The following is a 21214-nucleotide window of genomic DNA, read 5'->3' as shown; positions in this document are numbered from 1 at the left end:
TTGGATTTATTGTTGTTTGTTTGTTGTTAGTCTAGATGTGTGCGTATAATTTTTTTCCACGTTTTTTGAGGAAATTTGTTAATACGCATACCAGCCGTTTTGAGATACATTTTTATTTCAAGTGGGTTTTTCGTCATCAAGAATTACAAATTAAACTTTGTTCTTAATATATATCCAACAAAGGCTTCCAAAAATCAAGTCCCTCTGGATATACCACGTCATATAGATAGTGTAACATTATGCTAATTATTTTAAATAAATAATACTGAGTCTACTTTTCTAAAGCTTCAACTTTTTACCTTCAGTATTTAATTCATGTTATCAAATAGCTTGAGTACAGAAATTATATCTATGGCAGAACTTTACCGAAAACTTAAAAAGTCCAGAAATTACGCATACATACTACAGAGCTCAACTGACCAATGGGATGCGAAATAATGTATTGCTTGTAAAGCATTCGTATAACTTTTTTTTATTTTTCTTTATTCAATTTTAGCCAGTTAATTTCTAGGTTGTGTAACGTGTTTGGTGTAGTAAACATACACACTTCACCATATAATTCCAAGTCTGATAGCTTAAACAAAACGATTAAAACAAATTATAAAGAACATGCTTGAACACTGTGTTAATCTTGACCAAACTGTTTGGGATGAATACTTACCAGGCATCATGGTGAAATATTATTGACTGGTTGTTTGCTGAACCTCCTATACAGTTTGGCCAAGAAACACACTTCATATGGATGTACTGTGTGGTCTGACCCTTAGAGTAAATGTGTCACAGTTTCCACAACAACATGTGGAGTGATAAAGATCTGTGTTAATTGATGTGCATAAACAACTTGGAAAGATCACCATAAAACAGATGCAATGAAGGAACGAAATTTCGAACATGGAGAATAGGTATAGCTTTGGTATGGTAGTAACTCACCTCATGCTAAACTATTCAATATATATTTTGTCTAGCAACTCAATCCACCAAAGTACATGTTACAGCATTCATATGATGTACGTAAACTGAATGAGCTTTTTAACAAGCTAAAGCTGTGTGTCATTGGTCACTGATGAACGTCTCATGTACTGCTTTAAATCCGGAATTAAATGGTTAAGATTGTTGTGTTAGGTGACAATCAGAATACTGTTTTGTATTACCTAAACTCAGCTGGTGTGGAGGAAACTGCTGAAAATATTTATCTGGCAGTCTGAAAAGAGTTAAACGAGTAAATGCTAGTAGAGTATCTGTCTGAATGTTCTGACGATCAACCAAGATGTTGATATTGACCTCCTGATTGATAGAGTTGAGATTAGCTCACATACATGTAGTTAGGATGGAAGGTTATTTTACAAACTGTTTAATTAAAACAAGTCAGGAACATTATCTTATAAGCAGTTAAGCAGTGTTTTATGGTAATAGAATTGTAGGATATCAGATGAAAGCCGTTATTCTACAGTTAGGGCAGTAATGTTAGAAAGTATAGTGTCTAAAACCTCAGAAAATGGTACAACTAAAACTGATCACTAGGAGTTTAAAACTAAACATTGTAACCCTTATTTTTTGAGATATGGAACGATATTCAGTGGCAAGATACTTATATACCATCTTGTGATAATCATTCACAATATCGAGTTCGGTAATAGAATATTTCTGCAAAGCAGATGAAGAGATAAGCGTTGGATATATAGCTTGGATAATAAATGTTTTATTTATCACCGATAACATTGTTTGTTAGCAGGTCTAATAATAATTGCTAATAGTTCTGATGTATATCAAGGCAGATAGTACTTTGTAATCCTTTTTTCTAAGCAAACAGATAGAATATTTAGATGGGATTTTTTAAGATGTTTGAAGAATAACTCACCAAAGATAAAGTGTGTATACGTAACGAAAATTTTGAAAGCATTTACACGTAAGCATATGGGACATGTACATGACCTTTCACGTACCATGAGAGAGTTTATGCTTTTAATCAGCAAAGAATATCAACGAGTTTCGAATAAAACCTTATATTGTTTTAATTCCACTCGTAATTTATTTCGTGATGCTGAAGGAAGAATTCACATTTATTGACTCATAAATGGCAGTGTGATATTGAGAGCGAGGCTATCTAGATATAGCCATCAGATGTAATACTTCTCAGCTTGTCAAACACTACGCACACACGATAATAAGTGATATGATATGTATATACATATAATAACATTGTATCCATGCATATGGTCATTACACAAAGTTACCGAGGCAAAAAATTGGCAAAAATAAAGAACTCAGTCTGCTATTTACTTTTATGTTATATGTCCTCTCATGCAGATTGAGATGTTTCATAAGCTTACCCTTTTCAACTGAATATTTTTTAATGTTTGCGTTTTTTTTACAAGCTACAATAAGAACATTCTAATAAAAACGCTGCGCTACGAGTAAATGTTTGTGCTAGTAATTACTAATCGTAATATTCATACCTCATTGAAAAAAGGTTTAAAAAAGTGAAAATTTCATTCGGTGCAGATGTTTCAACATATCCAAAGGAATATGTAAAGACTACAGTATACAATAGTTGGTACATATTAACTGTTGGCCCCTCAGTGGCACAGCAGTATATCACCGGACTCATACTGCTAAAAACCGGGTTACGATACCCGTGGTGGGCAAAGCACAGATAGCCCATTATGTAGCTTTCTGCTTAATTCCAAACAAATAAAGATAAATGTTGAATATACTTGCCATGTGTCAAAAAACGTTGTTAAACCTAATGACTTATTACGGCTATAGAATGTCAGCAACTCAGTTTTGGATGGTCAAATCCATAACTGGAAATGTGGGCAAGGCATAGTATTGCATAATAATTTTTGGGAGGGGGTGAGCTGTTAGAACTTTAGTTATTAATATTAACATTATAATTTCAGAAATGTATAGAGAACCAGATAGAGTGTTTGAAGTCCCGGCATGGCCAGGTGGTTTGGGCGCTCGACTCGTAATCTGAGGGTCGCGAGTTCGAATACCCGTCACACCAAATATGCTCGTTCTTTTAGCCGTAAGGACGTTATAATTTGACTGTCAACCCCACTATTCATTGGTAAAAGAGTAGCCCAGGAGTTGGTGGTGGGTGGTGTTATGACTAGTTGCCTTCCCTCTAGTATTACACTGCAAAATAGGGACGGCTAGCGCAGATAGCACTCGTATTGCTCTGCGCTAAATTCAAAGAACAAACAAACAACATTGCATAAAATGGAGCAGAATGCAATCCCAGTTCTTTTCAAGAGGACCCAAAACAATCCTTTTACCTTTTAGTAAACTATAAGACTTCTCAGAAGGGAAAGGTCCAATAGGCCATGCAATAAATGTTTATAGCAATAATGATCTGGGAAAAATAAAGAATACATTTTTTAATATGTCGTATAAGAGGTGGCCGGAATGATGCAAAGTAGCACATGGACGAAGCAAATGAAGCTGTGGTCGCTTCATTATTGTTTGCTGCTAGCAGATTTCAGGATAAGATTTTCAAAACAAAGAAATGTATATAATCTTTACTGTTCAAACCAGTCTTATACAGCTATCAGCAAGCAATCTATGCATTTGAAAACCTTTTTTTGAAATACTTGTGTAGCTCAAAATACCTTTTCTGTAGTATCAAGTGAGTACTTTGACCTGATTCAATTGCTTGGACACTTCAAAATTGAATACTGCTTGAATTTGTTGACTTTTGTTTTTATAAATTTAGTCAAATTTATTCCAAAGTTTCTAAATTTCTTTATGCAAGATAACAACGGCTCAATTTGCGTCAATTTTTGTTGTGATAGTTTTCTGCAGAATGCAAGCAAGTATTCTATATGACTTGAGAAGTTTTGTACTGCTGCTAAAGCAGAATAAAGTCTAAATATCTTTATCTAATTTCTGTATTCTCATAACTGGGATCTTATCTAGTTATGGTGCCTTTGCCTATAATTATATTTTCTAGTGTGATTGTTCACTTTCCAATTCTAGAGTAGGGGCAGCTTATGCTGCTCACTGGTTTCTATAGAATTGGAATGATTGGAAGTTCTATGGCACCAATGAACCTCTCGAGGGTGAACAGATTTAGTGCCGTCTTGGCTCACGCCGTTGTTTTACTTTTTATTTTTCTTATATTTCATACAATGCCAAGAGAAAAGGGTTGTGGATCTTTTTCTCATAACAATGGTTTGAAACCTACATGCAATATCCCAGGTTTAAAAGGATTTTTCTGCATTAATGAAATAAAAATGAAATATGAGGTTTTTACATAGAGTGTTTATACAGTTTAATGTATAATCACTGTATGTAAAACCTCATATTTCATTTATCTAATTTATGTATTTATTATTAATATATTATTTATATTATTAATTATTTATCTAATTCAATTTAACTTAAATACACTGGCAAGAATTCCCTTCTTCTTTATTACAACGTTCTTCAATTCTTGCTAGTCACGCACTCAGTCATGTGGTTAATTGCTCAATAGCTTATTTTTAATATACTGTATTGTTTATTTGTATTGAAACGGTGAAAGTATCGTTAGATATTTAATGTTTGTGTGAACTTGTGTCCGGTGTCATTCTTTGCAATATGTCAGTTATAGCTTGTTAGGAAATCTATATTTAAGCCCGAAATATGAGAACCTTCACTTGAAAACGACCTTGGTTCCTCTGCTCTGCTGATTATGAGAGATAGCACAAGAGAAATGAATATGTTTATCTCTATAATAAATTATTTTCATAAGCACTATATCAATGTAATTTAAATATTTAAAAGCTAAGAAAATGTCAAACATGACGAGTCAAGAAAATTGTAAGATGTAAATAAGTAGAAATATTAATCTGTCCTATATTGATCATAAATGTTTTACCTAAAACAGGTCTAAGGATAAAATATAGCAACACTAATATCAGAAATGGGTCTATTATGGGGAAATTAAATTGTAGCTTTATTGTATTGTTTTATTCTTTAACTGCAGAATCTTCCTCGACTACACCAATCACTTCATTATCAAATCTAGAAGCAGGAGATGGATTGATACAAACAACAAACATAGATAAAGTTCTGGTGTAGAATCAAAAATGACCCATTCTACAGGGGTCTCACACTTTTTTGCCAGATCTTTCTTTGAAAGCATTTCAAGCTGTGATTATCCTCCCTTCTTAGCCTACACAGAACCATAGCCAAGTGTTGTACATATTCAGTTGTGGAAGGGCCCGGCATGGCCAGGTGGGTTAAGGCGTGCGACTCGTAATCCGAGGGTCGCGGGTACGCATCCCCATCATTCCAAACATGCTCGCCCTTTTAGCCGTAGGGGCGTTATAATTTAACGGTCAATCCCACTCTTCGTTGGTAAAAGAGTAGCCCAAGAGTTAGCGGTAGGTATTGATGACTAGCTGCCTTCCCTCTAGTCTTACACTGCTCAATTAGGGACGGCTAGCGCGGATAGTTGTCGAGTAGCTTTGCAGTTGTGGATATGACAAATACAGAGTGATTGAAATACTATTATTATACACTCGTATAATTATTGAAATAGGAAATATATATTGAAAGAAATGTTTAGAAATGCCATGGGCCTAAAACTAAGGCTTATGACATATGTAACTGTAATTATTCTTCGCTGTAACAAAACATTTATTTTTGTATCAAATTACTTATATAAAATCTGTTCCGACCATTGCTGGATTTGTTGTATCCCATTGCTTATGAAGAAGAGCTTTGGATTGAGCAAAACCCGTTGTCAAAAATGAGAAATATATTGTGGTTGGAATACCATTATTATACATCCTTCTAATTATTTAAAATCCACATGGAATTAGATAGAGAATGTTGTGTTTAAATATTTACATGCAAATAGTAAATGTAGTTAATACCATATGGATATTATCATAAAAGATATACAGTAGAAGGTGTTAATACATGTATATACTGCTACATAAATTCACCATTCAAAGTGACAATCTTCTATCCCTTTTGATTGAAGTCTTTTCAGGTCTGTTAAGGAACTCCTTAACTAAACTCCTACTAAAAATGTGACTAGATTTAGACGAACCGTGCTTATTTTTGAAATGTGTTGCGACTGCACTTTTATGAAACTTGTCACTCGCCTGTCATCGTAGCAGGCAAATGCTTCATGCAACACTCTTTTACAAGTATATCGGTTTATCCAATGGACTTTTCGTTTAAAAATACATCCATACATTTCTTCGGAAGTTATAGGTTACATGCGCTAGAGTACTTTTTCAGGTAATAATTGCGTGAGCCCTCTGAGGCACAGCAATTGTTCACGGAGTTACAACGCTAGAAACGTTTCAATACCTGTAGTGGGCATAGCACTGATAGGCCACTGGGTAGCTCTGTCCTTAACTTTAAACAAACAAATAATCGCGTGATTTAACTGTTGAGCGCACTAAATCAAATGTGATTAAAGCGAATCGTCAAACCTTTCTATCCAACACACATGCAAACCTGATTCCTCAATTCATTTTTTATTTTATTGCTTATCTTAAGACTAATAAAAGGCAGCTGAAATGTAACAATTTCTTCCTATCCCTTGTTCTTTTTCATTGTTTAAATATTTTGTTAACCAATATTTCAAGATAACCATTCAGTTTTAAAATATCCCGAAAACCTGCCGTCGCCTCCTTTAAATCACCATCGTTGTTACAATTTTATGGATAGCTCGTTAGTTGGCATGGCTCCTGGCTGAAGGGAGTGGAAATATAGAGGCAGCTTTTTTTTTTTTTCAATTATATATATATATATATACATTGCTAACTGCCTTACCAAGTTACCATCCAACACAGCCGTAGAAATATCTAGAAATTGTAAGTGCTTGACAGGTAAAGCATATTTAAAGTAAAATTTGTTTATTGTAAAAAGTAACGCCATTGTAGTCTACTTGAAGGATTTTGAAGTTCGATTATTTGATGTAAACAATGCCGCAAGCGGCGACATTTTTTACTTATGTTAGAGACGTTGGAGCCGGGGGTGCTACAGCATCCCCACATTTATATATTTGACGCATATGGCAACTACATGTTATTGAATTATCTCCAAGTCTAGCCAAACATCTCACTTTGGAACTCTTTCCTACATCACTATATGTTTAGCATATCAATTTTTACAGATTACAAAATATATTCGTTTTTTTTTTTTTTATATGCACATGAATGACTTTGGTGTGTGGAATTGTATTTATTATTAAAACGTATGATATAAACTTACCTAGGAAGTTCGAAACGTTGTTCTCTACTTTATTCTAATAAAAGTTTAGCCTGGTATTGCTAGGTGATTAAAGCATTCGACATGCTCACCATTTTAGCCGTGGTAGCGTTATAATGTTCAGTCAATCCCACTATTTGTTGGTAAAAGAATAACCCAAGAGTTCGCGGTGGGTAGTGATGACTAGCTGCCTTCCCTACAGTTTTACACTGCAAAATTAGGGACGGCTAGCGCAAATAGCTCTCATGTAGCTTTGCGCGAAATTCATAACCAAAAACAAATAAAAGTTTTAATATCCATACCAATCGTCTTGAGATACAAGTGAATTTGTCGTCATCACGAAAATCAAAGTATTACAAAGTCTTAATAAAATGCTTATTATAATAATCAGCAGTAAAGTTGACCGTCGAAAATGAGATAGGCTATGAACTTTTGCAATGTCTCGAGTTCATGTGAGATAAATGTAAATAATATTTACGGACTTCTTTTGTAGACGTTGTGTTGGTACAAAATTATACCGAGCGCAAAGATACATTATTTATAAGGTCTTTTAAAAATGGATACGGGGTTTTCAAAAGTAGTTTCTCTGAGAAGCATCCGATATAGCAATGAGTTCTATGGTGAACTCGTGCATTTAATAAAATATTTTGAATTATATGACAAAACGAAATACCATCTCCATACATATAAATAGTGACAATTATAATGATATAAGAAATTTTAATCTTTGGAATGAGTTATAGTAATGTAATATGTAACTTGCTAGCCGTTATTAGCGTTGTTTGAAGACCGTATATAAGGGCGATGATTCACGTGTGTTTGAACGTTTGCCGCCATAGTTGCCGGCTTCCCATAATAGGAAGTTTTTTGAATTCCCAATCTTTTGTAATCCAGGGTTTTGGAGTTAGATTCTGTACGAAAATGGCTAGATCACGAGTATTTTTCGATATAGCAACCGATAACCAATCTTTAGGTCGAATTGTTATGGAGGTAAACTAATTTTCGCTGTTTTTGTTTAAATTGAAGTTAAGAACTCTTGTAGTCATTATCAGTTTTATGTGTGGTAGTTACTTTGTAACTTGGATTCTTGGAAGTTGAAGTCACTTGAGCTACGCATAGTTCTTGTTACGCTTTTACTTTAGTAATTAGCACTCTTGAAATAAATTTTGGAAAATTTTTGTTTTGTATTGAAATTATTGATACATAATTAGTACTGTATGAAACTGATAGATCTAACTGAAGTTAAATAAATTTCTGCTTGTATAGTTATTGTTCGATGTCAGTGTAACTGAACTGTTAATTATTATAACATTTAACTCTTACTAGAAAACTTAAATTATCCAAACTGTTTCATGTGTTACTAAATTTTTAATTTTTTAATAAACTTTCTCCCTTTTATCTTTAATTCATCAAGTTTGTTATTGTGATGTAACATATTAAGCTTAATTTATACTAGGCTTTATGGACACAGAAAATTATTACTACTACTAGTTTATATATATATTGTAAATAGTTTGTAGTTGGTTTGTGATCAGCTCTTTTGTTAGTTCCTTATATTGGAAAATGTTGAGGTATTTACTGAGAGAAAGAAAATGATCCATAATGTATAAAATAATTTGGTAATTATATAGCTTGTATTTTTCAAGATGAGAAATTGTATGCTTCAAAAAGACACTTGGATAAAATTAGCATCTCAAAAGAAAGAAATGGTTTTATTTCAATAAGACTTTTTTTCAGTTTAATAAGTGACAAAATTTAAAAATAACTTAGTAAATACAAAAGTCATATTTTATATGAAAAAATGATCTTGTTTGAAAACAAAAATGACTGCAATTGAAATGCTGTTCAAATAAATTCTTGAATATTTATAAATTTCAAATTTTGGTGGTTCACTTCATTTGATTACTGCATTAAAGTCATATTTTTCAAAGTACACATCTTATATTTCACCAAAGTAATGCCAAATGTTTGCAAAAATATGCACAAGTAAAAATGCAACATAAGTCATGTTTTAAAACGAGAGTTGGTATATAATTTTGCTCACTTTTAGATTCCTTTAAGAAAATTTTAAGTAATACACATAACAGAGTAGTTCCTTCTTAATGGATTTTGTCATTAACTAGCAGTTAATGTTTTTTATTGCTTGTAGTATTATGTTTTTAGTGGATCTTCTATTACTAGTAACAGATGGAATATTGCTAAACTCCATTTAAAAGTTAAAACCTAAATGAATAAATTTCAGGTTTGCTACATAGATCACTACTGTACTTTAAGTTGTGCTTTGCTGGTGAAAATGTTTAAATTGCTGCTCAATGTTGACAAGTAATTAAGACTAGAATAAGATGCAGAAGTTGTCAGTTTCAAATTTCTAAGCCCATTTAACTGACTCAACAAATAGAATTTTCTGTTCACTATTAATGTCAGTAATGTATAATTGTATCAAGAAGAAATGCTGACAAGTTGGATACTTCTCATAGTATGTTTTGTTAGACTATTGATAAACAATTATGCAAAGTTTATCATTTTTAATCTTTCATTTAATAATAAACAAATGTGCAGATAATAGCACTTAAGTCCAATTTTGTTAGAAATGCATTGCTCTGAAGCTATTAAGTTTCAGTGTCACTGGAAAATACTTAAATTGTCTCACAATAAGTGTATTATACAATAGTTTCTTCTCAAGATTTTATGAATAGTTCATAAAATAACTTGTTTGTAACCAAGGTTTCTGTATGTAAACCCGATTATTTTTTCAGAACTATCAGCAGGATCTTAGTTGTGAGTTTTTTGCTACTCCTGCAGAGTATTGTGGCCTTTAAAAAGAAATTGTTCATGCTTTGATTCCTTGGAATGTTTACAATAACATTAATGTATTAACCCCTTGGTAACAGATTCACACAAGCTCATCTATGCATTTGCACTAACTTTTGATTGAGCATGGCTACCTTCACAATAGATTTTTAGCAATTATAGTGTGCAAAAAATCAATTTTTTAAGTAAATATTTTATTAAAGACTTATTTGAAGATAGTCTGTTTCAGTACTATTCTGAGTGCATAGTGACTTCATGTTAGTAACCAAAAAACTTATTCCAAAAATGTTACTTTCATAAACTCTAAAACTCTTCAAATGTTTGTTTTGAGTAAAACTATATTTTATAATCCATACCCTATGTGGGTTGTAAGTAACTTAACTGACCCTTTATCATTAAAAAAAAAATCCAAATCATGGTTTTTTGTCCATGCTTTTAAATGCATGTGTGTTGATTTGGCATTCTGAAATAACTTTTTGAAAATTAGTATGTAATATGTACACTCTTAAATAGTCTCTCACACACACACACACACACACACACACACACACACACACACACACACACACACACACACACACACTAACGAACTAAACCTTTTAAACTTGTAATATAAACATATGGAAAATGTCAATGTAATAATTAGTTGTTTTATTCTTTTCTAGCTTCGACAGGACATTGTACCCAAAACAGCAGGTAAGTTTCAAAGATGGGAACACTATTAATTAAATCAGTTCTGACCAGGTTATTTATAATGGAGGTGGGGGAGATGCTGCCAGCTGTTTGTTCTTGTGGGTGATTGTCATTTTGTTCAAGTTCTTAGAAACTGACTTTTGATACCTTCAATAAGCATATCTTGGATAGCCCTTTATATAGGCTTGTGCTTTATAAAACATATTTTAGTAAGTGTCAGTCTTGATGTGTTCATGAATTCTTAATGCTGGTTAGGTTTTTAGTTAACCCAAAACTCAAATTGATCTGTCTTCCCATTATTTAAGAAAATTTAAAAGTAACCTGGGTTTGGATCTGGGCCAGGTGTAGGAAGTGCTGTCTCATAATGAGTAACTTGTATTTATTGATAAATGTTTGTCTTTTGAAGCTAATTTCTCTTCTCAAATGTTTAGAAAACTTTCGGGCACTGTGTACTGGCGAGAAAGGTTTTGGTTACAAAGGAAGTACCTTCCATAGAGTTATTCCAAACTTCATGTGTCAGGGTGGTGACTTCACTAAGCATAATGGCACTGGTGGAAAGTCTATCTATGGTGAGAAGTTTGAAGATGAGAACTTCATCTTGAAGCACAATGCTCCAGGTATAAATCTCAAGTTTTTCTTACTGTAGATATACACTGGTCTGTTTAATTGTAATTTTTTTTGTGATTCAATTGCTACTTTTATTTTTTCTAATGCCAAATGAAAAATATTCAAAAACAATTTAGTACCATTTAATCTTTCATTTTCTTGTACTCCAATGAAATATATACTGGAAGTAGTAATGCATAATTTTATTTCTATGCTACTATAAATACAGCAACAATTAATCTGAACATAGTATCACTACTGATAATGCAAATCATGAGAAACTAAAATGAAGACAAAATAGTTTCTTGGCAGCTGTAAACCTCCTGCTTTTGATGAGCTGAAAATTTAGTTTTGTTATTAATTAACAAGTGATTAAAAGTGCTCCATATGTTCTTGCAGGGTAAGTGCTGTCTCCTGTTGTGTAAAGACCTTTCCACTTCAGGGAAACTTAATCCTTCTTCCAGTTATATTAATGTATGACAATGTTTGTTACACTTAATTTTATAAAACTTGTACTAATTAGTACAGTGCACAATCTTGGTTACTAATCCATATTTTAAATTCTTACTTGGAAGGAAAGTTTTAAGATTTGAATTTCCCCTAGTGACACATTTTCTCTAGGTATTTTTATTTTATCCACCACCCCTCCAAAAAGTACAAAACTAGGCATAAATTACTTGTCACATAATTATCATTGCTTAGATAAATTTGAACTTTTATAACATTTAACTGTTTTGTACAGAGCTATCAAATAAATCATATCCCATGTGACATTTTTCTTTCAAGGATTTAAGTTATCTTTCATCTAATTGCCTCTAACCACCAGAAAGCCAAGGTTTTTAAAAACATCTAGCAAATGATTCATGACGCTGCTGAGTCATTTCATATCCATGATAAATCTGGCTAGCTTAACCATATTTGTAATGGCTGTTATATAGTTTAAAAAAAAACTACTCTGGGAAAGTTTTCTACTTTCTGGATGTTATTAGTCTGTTCTTTGGTGCATTACTCTAAATTTTAATGCATTATTATCTTGTCATTGAGAGCAAGAAGAGATAGGGTAAGTACTTTGTACTCTTTGTTACAAAGGTTAAGGTAAAATATTTTGTTAAACTTAAATGAGCAGCTCCTAGGTAACATATTTCAATTGCATGGTGTGATCTGAATGTTCCCAGGGTGATTTGCAACTTAATAGTGTGGATAGCCCTTTGACACAGTTAAGGGGCAATGAAACAAAATCAAAATACCATCTTACTTTAAATTTAATAAAAGGATTTTTAGGGACTTAATTTGGATAAGTAGAAATAAACAAATTTTAAGTTTTTATCAACAATTTAAAATGGTGTCCTTTGCCATGATGGTAAATGTCTTTCAAATTTTTTTGCATCAGCCATGGCTCGCCTTAAAAGGAATGCCACAATTTCCTAGACCTTTTACTCTTGACATTAAGACTTCTCATATGAAGGCAGTTTTATTTTGTAACTCTAAAATGTTAATAGCAGCATCAATTTTAAGCTGTCTTTCCTCCAGCCAGAAACTTGCTATTTTTCTTGTAAGAAAATAGCTGTTTTCATGCTGTGTCAATGACATAACTTTCCTCACTCACTATATTTTTTACTACCTGCACAATTTTCAATCTGCTTAGTGCACAAAATTTCTTAAATTTAGCATCATATGTAAAACTCCTTTTGTGGGTTAAAAAAAAAAACTATAGCATCTGAACAATTGGAAAGTCATATTGTGGACAATCAGAGATGCCAACCACTATTTTGGTGTATACATTACGACTATACGTTTATACAGACAAATTACGACTTCTTGCAACTCCAAAATTATTATATTAAATAGGCCTATACAATAGTGATAAATTATTACCCCAGGGCTTAAAAGGGGTGACTAGAAAATTTCTAGTCAAATACAAATTTTGATGATAAATAAGACAGTCCAAATAGCTACTCGTAATAATCATATTTGTGCTTGAAATAATAAATATATGTATCTCTGCCTACCAATAGTTGGAGTGCAGTTCTTCTCCATACTGGGTACGTGGAAAGTCGACACTTTCTCGTTCTTTTGTACAGGTACTTGGAGTCCCTCAAGGCTGTGTATTGAGTGTCACACTTTTCAGTATAAAGATAAATGCCATTACTGAACAACTCCCTCTCACTGTTGCGAATGGGCTATATGTCGACGACTTTCACATCTCATGTCAGTCGTCAAACACGAGATATATTGAGCGGCAACTACAAACTGCCCTCAATCGTGTACAGAAGTGGACTCTGGCAAACGGCTTTAATTTCTCTCTCTAAAACCGTATGCATGCACTTTTGCCGTCGACGGGATATTCACCCTGATCCTGAACTTCATATCAGTGAAGTTTTGCTGCCAGTGGTCCTGGAGACCAAGTTCTTGAGGCTTATCTTTGATCGTAAACTGACCTTTATACCACGCTTAAAGCAGCTTCAAGTCAAATGCACAAGAGCACTGAACATCCTCTGTGGCCTCTCTTCTACCAGTTGGGGGGCAGATCGCTGTTCAATGTTAAAGGTATATCGTGCTCTTATTTGATCGAAACTCGACTATGGATCAATGGTCTATGGCTCTGCCAGACCCTCGGTCTTAAAGATGCTGGACCCCATTCATCACCAAGGACTTCGACTCTGCACTGGGGCTTTCCGTATCTCTCCAGTTCAAAGTATATACATTGAATCTCGTGAACCTTCTCTACACCTTCGCCGTTTGCAACTATCTTTACAATATACTTCGAAGCTTCGTTCCTTACCAAAACATCCCACCTGGGAATGTGTTTTCCTTCCTCAGTGGGCAGTACTTTTTCAGAACAGACGATCTGTCATTGCTCCGTTTGGCCTTTGCATCTGGGCGCAATTGGATGAATTGGGTCTGTCCTTGGATAACATTGCAGATTCCGCAGGTCGGCCCATCCCACCATGGCTTATTACAGCCCCCAAATGTGACTTTTCTTTCAGTCACCTAAAAAAGGCAGATACTCCAGATTGGAAGTACAGTCTTTTATTCGATGAATATCTTTCAAACAATTGTTCAGTTCCCATTTATACAGATGGTTCCAAATCAGGTAATTCAGTGGGCTCTGCTATGGTTTGCTGTGGGTCAGTAGTTGCGTGCAGAATCCCCTCTACAGCTTCTGTGTTCACTGCTGAACTGTATGCCATATCTCTTGCCCTGGATCATATTGCAGCTGAGCAGTACTCCAACTGCACTATTTATACTGATTTGCTTAGTTCTATACTTGCCTTGGAATCGCTACACGTTGGCTCACATCCTATTCTCGCTGATATTCAAAACCGACTGGCCCATTTCTCATTAACAGCTACTTCAATCCAGTTTTCCTGGATACCAGGCCATGTTGGTATTCGAGGGAACGAGCTTGCAGACATGGCAGCTAAATCTGTCTGCTCCAGCACCATCACCCCTGTGCCTATTCCGTACATGGACTATGGCCTTGTCTTCAAGGCTCGGCTCCGTGCCAGCTGGCAGTTCACTTGGAGTGAGCAACGCGACAACAAAACTTTTTCAAATCAAACCCTATATTGGATTTTGGCCATCTAGATTCCGTAAAGTTCGGAAGGAGGAAGTTGTTCTTGCTAGGCTACACATTGGTCACAGTTTTTTAACTCATCATTTTCTTTTATCTGGAACTGATGCACCAATGTGTAGTTTGTGTAACACTCAAATCACTGCTGTGGCTGTGATAGAACCAAAACTACAGCCATTGTACAAATGTTGGGTTGTGAAGATGACAAAATGATTTCAAGCATACTTACTAACAGTGTTTACAGTTTAGCCACAGATGGATTCACAGACATAGATGACTCAAAACTGTATCCAGTGGTTGTATTATATCTTGACCCTTTGCTTGGAAACATTGTTCTCTTTTGACAATGGTGGAATGGAAAGAAGCTTCAACAGGAGAGAATATTTTCAAGCTTTTGGACCACAAACTGACAGAGGAAAATTCCATGCAAAAAACTGTCTTCGTTTTTCTTCAAAGAATGCCTCAGTTATGTTTGGTATAGGTAAAGGTGTGATGGGACACATCTCAAGACGACAGCCTAGCATTTACTTCATGGGCTGTGCCTGTTACCTCATGAAATATTGCTGACCAGAAAGCTTCCACAGAACTACCCTGCCCGGTTTCTGATATATTGATATCTACTATTTTCTGGACAAAAGTGCTAGCAGAAAACATTTCAAAGAGTTTCAAGGATTGTATGACAAAAACGAGAAACATTCTACAACTTGTTAGAACAAGATTGCTATCACTTGGGGGTGTGCCTCAACAGAATATTGGACATGTGGAAGCCATTGAAGAAGTATTTTCACTGTAAAAAGGAAAAACTAGATTCAAAAGGATCTAAACGTGCAGCTCAGTCAGGCAGCAAGACTTTAACAGTCAGGATATCCTCTCAGCCACACAAGAACAGTCAAGACATTATCTCAGCCACACAGGGACACAAGACAACAGTTTCCAAAAGCAGACAAACATTTGATATAACTCAATATATGTTTAGGCAGTCTCTGACCTTGAACAAAATAAGAGACAATCAATGGAAAAAGAGAAGAAAACGAAAGCTAGCAAGGAAGTAACCAAGAAAGGTTATGTGCAGAGCAAGTTAGATAAGTTAACAGTTTTCTTGGAAAACAAAATGAACTTATTTTGTCTTTTTCTTCAGTCTGCAATTCCTCTATTTGAGCAAGCCAATGACTACAACAATGAATCCTTACATAAATCTGAGACAGTTTCTATTGGAAATGCTACCAAGGAATACATTGCTAAATATGAAAAGTACCTGGACCTGATCAGCTTCTACACCAGTGTCAAGAAATACTATTGCAGCTACAAATTACATAATGAAACATTTCCATGTAAATGATGAACATTTGATTCTTGCAGAGGTTGCTGATCCAAAACTGAAAGTCAGCAAAGATTTCTCTTCTCCATGTTTCTTCACAGACAGGTATCCTGTTCTTGTCAATACACATGAGCATGACACTACTGACAAGTTGGAAGGGCAGTATTTGAATTATCAAATTGATACTTTCTCAGAAATTGTCCTTCAGTTCAATGTTGACAAGTTTTGGGTTCAGCTGTCTACAGTTAAGGATGGAAATGGCAACCAGAAGTATGATATTCTGTGTAGGGTTATGCTTGGATTTCTTACAATCTTCCATTCTAATGCTGACAGTGGAAGGATATTTAGTTTAGTGACTAAAAACAAAAGCAAGTTCAAACCAAACTTGAGCACCTCAGTTTTGAGCAGTTATTGTAACACAAAAGATGCGTATGCAGTCAAATGGACAATGTTGTGAACTCCCAACCATCCAGAGACTTTCTCAGGAAAGCAAAGGCTGCATCAGCTGCAAAACTGTTACAATAAATGTTATAAGCATGATATAAACTAGTCCTTACACAAAGGCTTTTTCTGCTTACTGTTTGTGCATGGTCAATGTCTTACCAGTATGTTTGTTACTCTGAACTAGACATAATTTCAAAATTTTTTAATTTATTTATTAAATACACAAAACAGTCATAAATGAGCAATCTATAGCAGTAATAAATAAGTTATAATAAACAGCTTAGAGACATTGGCCAGGCCTAGTAGTTGCAAATGATAAAGGGCTGTCATTATGCTCAGTCACTTGAAATAGTTGGAATCTCTGCAATACCAAACTACACTGCTAGAGGCACTGACTTCAGCAAATTTGACATGTTTTTTGTTTGTATTTAGCTACATTCTTAATATTCCAATATGTTAATGCAGAATTATTTTGCAAATCGTTGTTTGAAAGATATTCACTTAAATGCAAAGTGATACAGTATGTGTAGTGTTAGTACCTTAAATCTACTTAAGGTAGAATGATGTAGCTCTTACAATTCAGTTATTTATTTTTTTTGTTATTGTTAAGAGGTTACAAATTGATCAGTTATGTATAGGAGGTGGAGAAGTTTATGGGGGGGGGGAGCTTAAATTATTTAAAGATTTTATGGATTGCACAAACTTTATTTGTGTAATGTAGAAAAGTGTAACTAACATAAATTACATTGTACCTGAACTGCTCCAAACATCCAATATACATGGGCAAATTTTTATTAAAAATAAGTCACTAAAGTTTTGTATGTGAAAGACTTGTAATATTAACTAAATGACTGCTAAATTCAATTTGAAGTCTTTATTTACCAAGTTACCTCTAGCAATGGGGTCAGTGGCCCATAATAAAGTAATTGCTTGGTCTTTAGGTTAGAATTACTGAGATATCTAAATCCAGTAAAAGTTTCACTCAAAATGTCATGTTAAACTTTCAGCTATGTTATTTGACATTTTCTATTTCAAAGCTTATTTCGGTTCCAAAACTTTTTTTGTACTACCTTTCTCTAATCAACTTCCCAAAAACTCCATTGTTACTAGATCCACATTTCTTGTACAAACATATCTTGAAACTTGTGTGAATGTATCTTTAGGACCTTCTTCTAGTGTATACTGATAAACGTAGTTTCAAAAACTATCCAGGGAAAATGTTTTGGGTTGATTAAAACTTTTATTGCCCCAAGTTCTAGCTGAGAGTAGATTTGCTCTTATCAATCTTTGATACATTCTCATTTCACAGCATTAATTACTTCAGCTATTTAAATAAGAGGAGTTTGCCATTTTGTCATCATCAAAATGCATGTTTTTTTTCATTTTCATAGGCATTCTTTCTATGGCTAATGCAGGCCCAAACACTAATGGATCACAGTTTTTTCTTACAACTGTCAAAACGGACTGGTAAGTACTAAGTGATAAGTTAGTATATGAACCAATTACTGAAAGCTAACATAAAGATGACCTTTGAAGGTCAAAACATTCTTCTGTTTATCAATAGATGTTAATACCCATACCAGCTATTCCAAGATACCTTGAAATAAACCCCAATGTGCATATTTCTATATAAATGTAGTCTTGTAGCTTAAATAGTATGTGAATTTCTCAAATCAAGATCATGTATTAACATAAAGAATGTGGAAGTCTGGAAAAGATGCTTTGTGGATTAAGAAAACTGCGAACTTAATTTTTTTTTAACACTAAACCAATGTTGTATTATCCTAAGATTTGTGTAACTGAATGAAAAAATTGTACATGATTAATTTAACACTATCAGCATTTTTATAGGATTTATTAACCACTTCTCAGTGGATCAAAGGCCATGTCATTGAATTTATTGACTTGCATTTGCAATTTTTTTTTATTAACTAATGAATTTAAGTTTGGAAACAAATTGTGGATTATAATTCAAACTAATAGATTTTAGATGTAAATTTTAAAATAACATCTAAATGCAGATTTTAGCAAGTTGTATGTTGAATGCAGCACTGCTTAAAATTAGATTTGTGAGAATACTATCTATAGTTTTGTACAAATTAGGAACTCAATTACTAATTAGGATAGAATATAAAATATCTTTTTTTCCTGAGAGGCAGATTGTGTACCAAATCAAATGCAGTGCCTCCATTTGCCTCTTTCCACTTTTGGAAATGGTCCTTTGTGTACACGTACTTAAATATGGCTAGAATTGCCAATCAACAGGTTAGAATGTCACCACCATAGTTTTCTTAGACATTTTATATAGCATATGTAGGCAAGTTAAAGTATTATACTGTAATTTTACTTTGTTCCTATTAATTAACTACACTGGTAAATTGTTTTTAAAATAACCCAAATTCATCTTGAATTATGTAGATGAAAGATTTTTGTAACTTGCTTACAATTGTTCTTGCAGGTTGGATAACAAGCATGTGGTATTTGGCCAGGTTGTAGAAGGAATGGATATAGTGAAGAAAATAGAAAGTTATGGGAGTCAAAGTGGCAAAACATCAAAAAAGATTATTATTCAGAATTGTGGACAGCTGTAAACTGTAGCTTTAAACAATCACATTCCTAATATTTTTAATGTTTGCTCTAGTTTTTTCTGTGCTTTTCCATTTTTTCTAAAGCTAACATAAGTATCACTCCTATACAGTACTAGTTGTTTTGTAATTCAGTAGGATGAATAGGTCTAGTTCTTAAGTGATAGTTTTTAAGGATGGATTGCATAAGTTTAAAACCACTAAATAAATTCTGAACTAACAGCATGAATGACTTTATTTACTATGCAAGCATGTTTTAACTATACAAAATGATTGTTTTCTTAAGATTTGATCATTTCAACACAAACATCCAGAATACAAACTCAATTTTAGTTTTAAGAAACAAAATTCACCTGATACAAAAAAAAAAAACAAATCATTTCAACAGATTTTTTTTAAGTTAAAGGTCTGCATAAATAACCAACTTTTATATTTAAGCAGTTATGAAATTGAAAATATTTTAATTAGTGTTTATTTATAAACTCTGAGTGAAACCAATGATTTTAAAATGTTTTCTACACTTTGGAGCCTTGGATCCCAAAGTAACAATTGGTTAAATCGTATTTGATCATGTAAGAGCTAGTCAGATTTTCAGGTGCCATTGACTAGCTTGGTTGCTTTTTTTGAATCAAATAAAACTTGTATCTTGTGAAAATGCTACAAAAAAGCAATTGAATAATACAAGGAAGTAATTACTAAACTGCAAACTAATTGGATCTAAAAGGAACTTTTTCTAATTACTCATTCTGTACATACTGATGTTAATCAGTGATGTCGAGAAACTCACTTGTTGAGAAATTTATATGCAAAAACGGCTCGTTTGGGTTGAGAAAATATTTTACATAGAAGAGCAAACTGTTCGCTCTTCTATGTAAAATATTTTCTCAACCTAAACGAGCCGTTTTTGCATATAAATGCTGATGTTACATCAGTAATTCATATTGTTTTTGATAACATTCTCAGTTGGATACTTTTCCATAAATACTGACTGTTGAATGGCAGCAGTTAAAATATTCTTGCATTAACATTCCCTCCATTTGTTAACTGTTTTAATCTCAGTACACTATCTAATCTCACCATGAACTACCTGCTTGTATCCTATTGATGCTCTACCTTGGATGATATTCTATTATAGTGGTTAGAAGAATCATTCATAAACTGTTATCTTGAGTGTGACTAGGTTCAACTAGATATGCAAAAACTTAAAATTGCAAACTGTGCTTAAAATGTGTGGGTTTGTTTATAATGTATCAGCTTCAACATTGAATAATCTGGATTCAAGCTGATACATTAAGTACACAAATTTAAACCCATTATTTTATAATGGTAATATGGAATTGTTCTGCAGTGGGGAGAGAAGTTAAGTCTCGATGTTTACAAACTTTTTTGTAATGCTAAGTTACTAGTCATATTTGAAACGAATGTTTTGCATGTTTATCTTTGAATTTGTTAGGAATGTTTCGTTGTGGGTTGGAAACCCCATCCTATTAAACATGCTCAACCTTTAAGTCGTGAATGCATTATAAGTACAGTAAAACCCACTATTTTTCTGGTGATGATTAGCAGTCTTTCCTTTAGTCTACCACTGGTAAATTAAGGACACCTTCCAAATAGCCCTCGTGTAGCTGTGCACGAAATTTCAAACCAGATTTCTTTCTAACGTTAAATTTATAATAGTAGTTCGGACTGGGTGATTTTGAAACTACTAAACTTATTAAACTTTTGGATGCACTTTCTGTTTCATACAATAGACAATGGTTTGTATTTGTACATTTTTATACAAGAGGGGGGGAACTTAGTGTAAAATTAAAGATTTTTTGAAACCGTCAGCGTTTATCCGAACGTCTTCTCATAATGAAATGTTCCAGCATACAAAACTTGGTTTTGAAAGTGATATGTAATTGCTTCGTTTCATTACTTGTTTTTTATTAATACTGAAATCTTATCAGCTTTATTAGTAAGTGTTAA

At 33.5% G+C, this 21214-nt stretch overlaps 1 protein-coding gene across 1 annotated transcript; it reads left to right on the top strand.

The window, feature by feature from the left end:
• Positions 1-7819: 7819 nt before the first annotated feature.
• Positions 7820-19471, top strand: LOC143255858 (peptidyl-prolyl cis-trans isomerase). The gene is made up of 5 exons (XM_076512186.1): positions 7820-8205; positions 10692-10722; positions 11151-11336; positions 18053-18128; positions 19120-19471. Exons 1-5 carry the CDS (start codon positions 8020-8022, stop codon positions 19250-19252), a joined length of 612 nt encoding a protein of 203 aa, XP_076368301.1. The 5' UTR covers positions 7820-8019; the 3' UTR covers positions 19253-19471.
• The last annotated feature ends 1743 nt before the right edge of the window (positions 19472-21214 follow it).

This window comes from Tachypleus tridentatus, chromosome 7, assembly GCF_004210375.1.
Source record: "Tachypleus tridentatus isolate NWPU-2018 chromosome 7, ASM421037v1, whole genome shotgun sequence".
In the NCBI taxonomy this organism is placed as follows: domain Eukaryota; kingdom Metazoa; phylum Arthropoda; class Merostomata; order Xiphosura; family Limulidae; genus Tachypleus; species Tachypleus tridentatus.
This window is presented reverse-complemented; position numbering and strand designations above follow the sequence as displayed.

What these genes read in the sequence shown, in the direction of transcription:
- LOC143255858 (XM_076512186.1), top strand. Translation starts at nt 8,020, where the DNA reads ATGATTCACGTGTGTTTGAACGTTTGCCGCCATAGTTGCCGGCTTCCC. An exon ending in CTTGAAGCACAATGCTCCAG is followed by an intron (nt 11,337 to 18,052) that starts GTATAAATCTCA and finishes TCATTTTCATAG; the next exon opens with GCATTCTTTCTATGGCTAAT. An exon ending in ACAACTGTCAAAACGGACTG is followed by an intron (nt 18,129 to 19,119) that starts GTAAGTACTAAG and finishes TTGTTCTTGCAG; the next exon opens with GTTGGATAACAAGCATGTGG.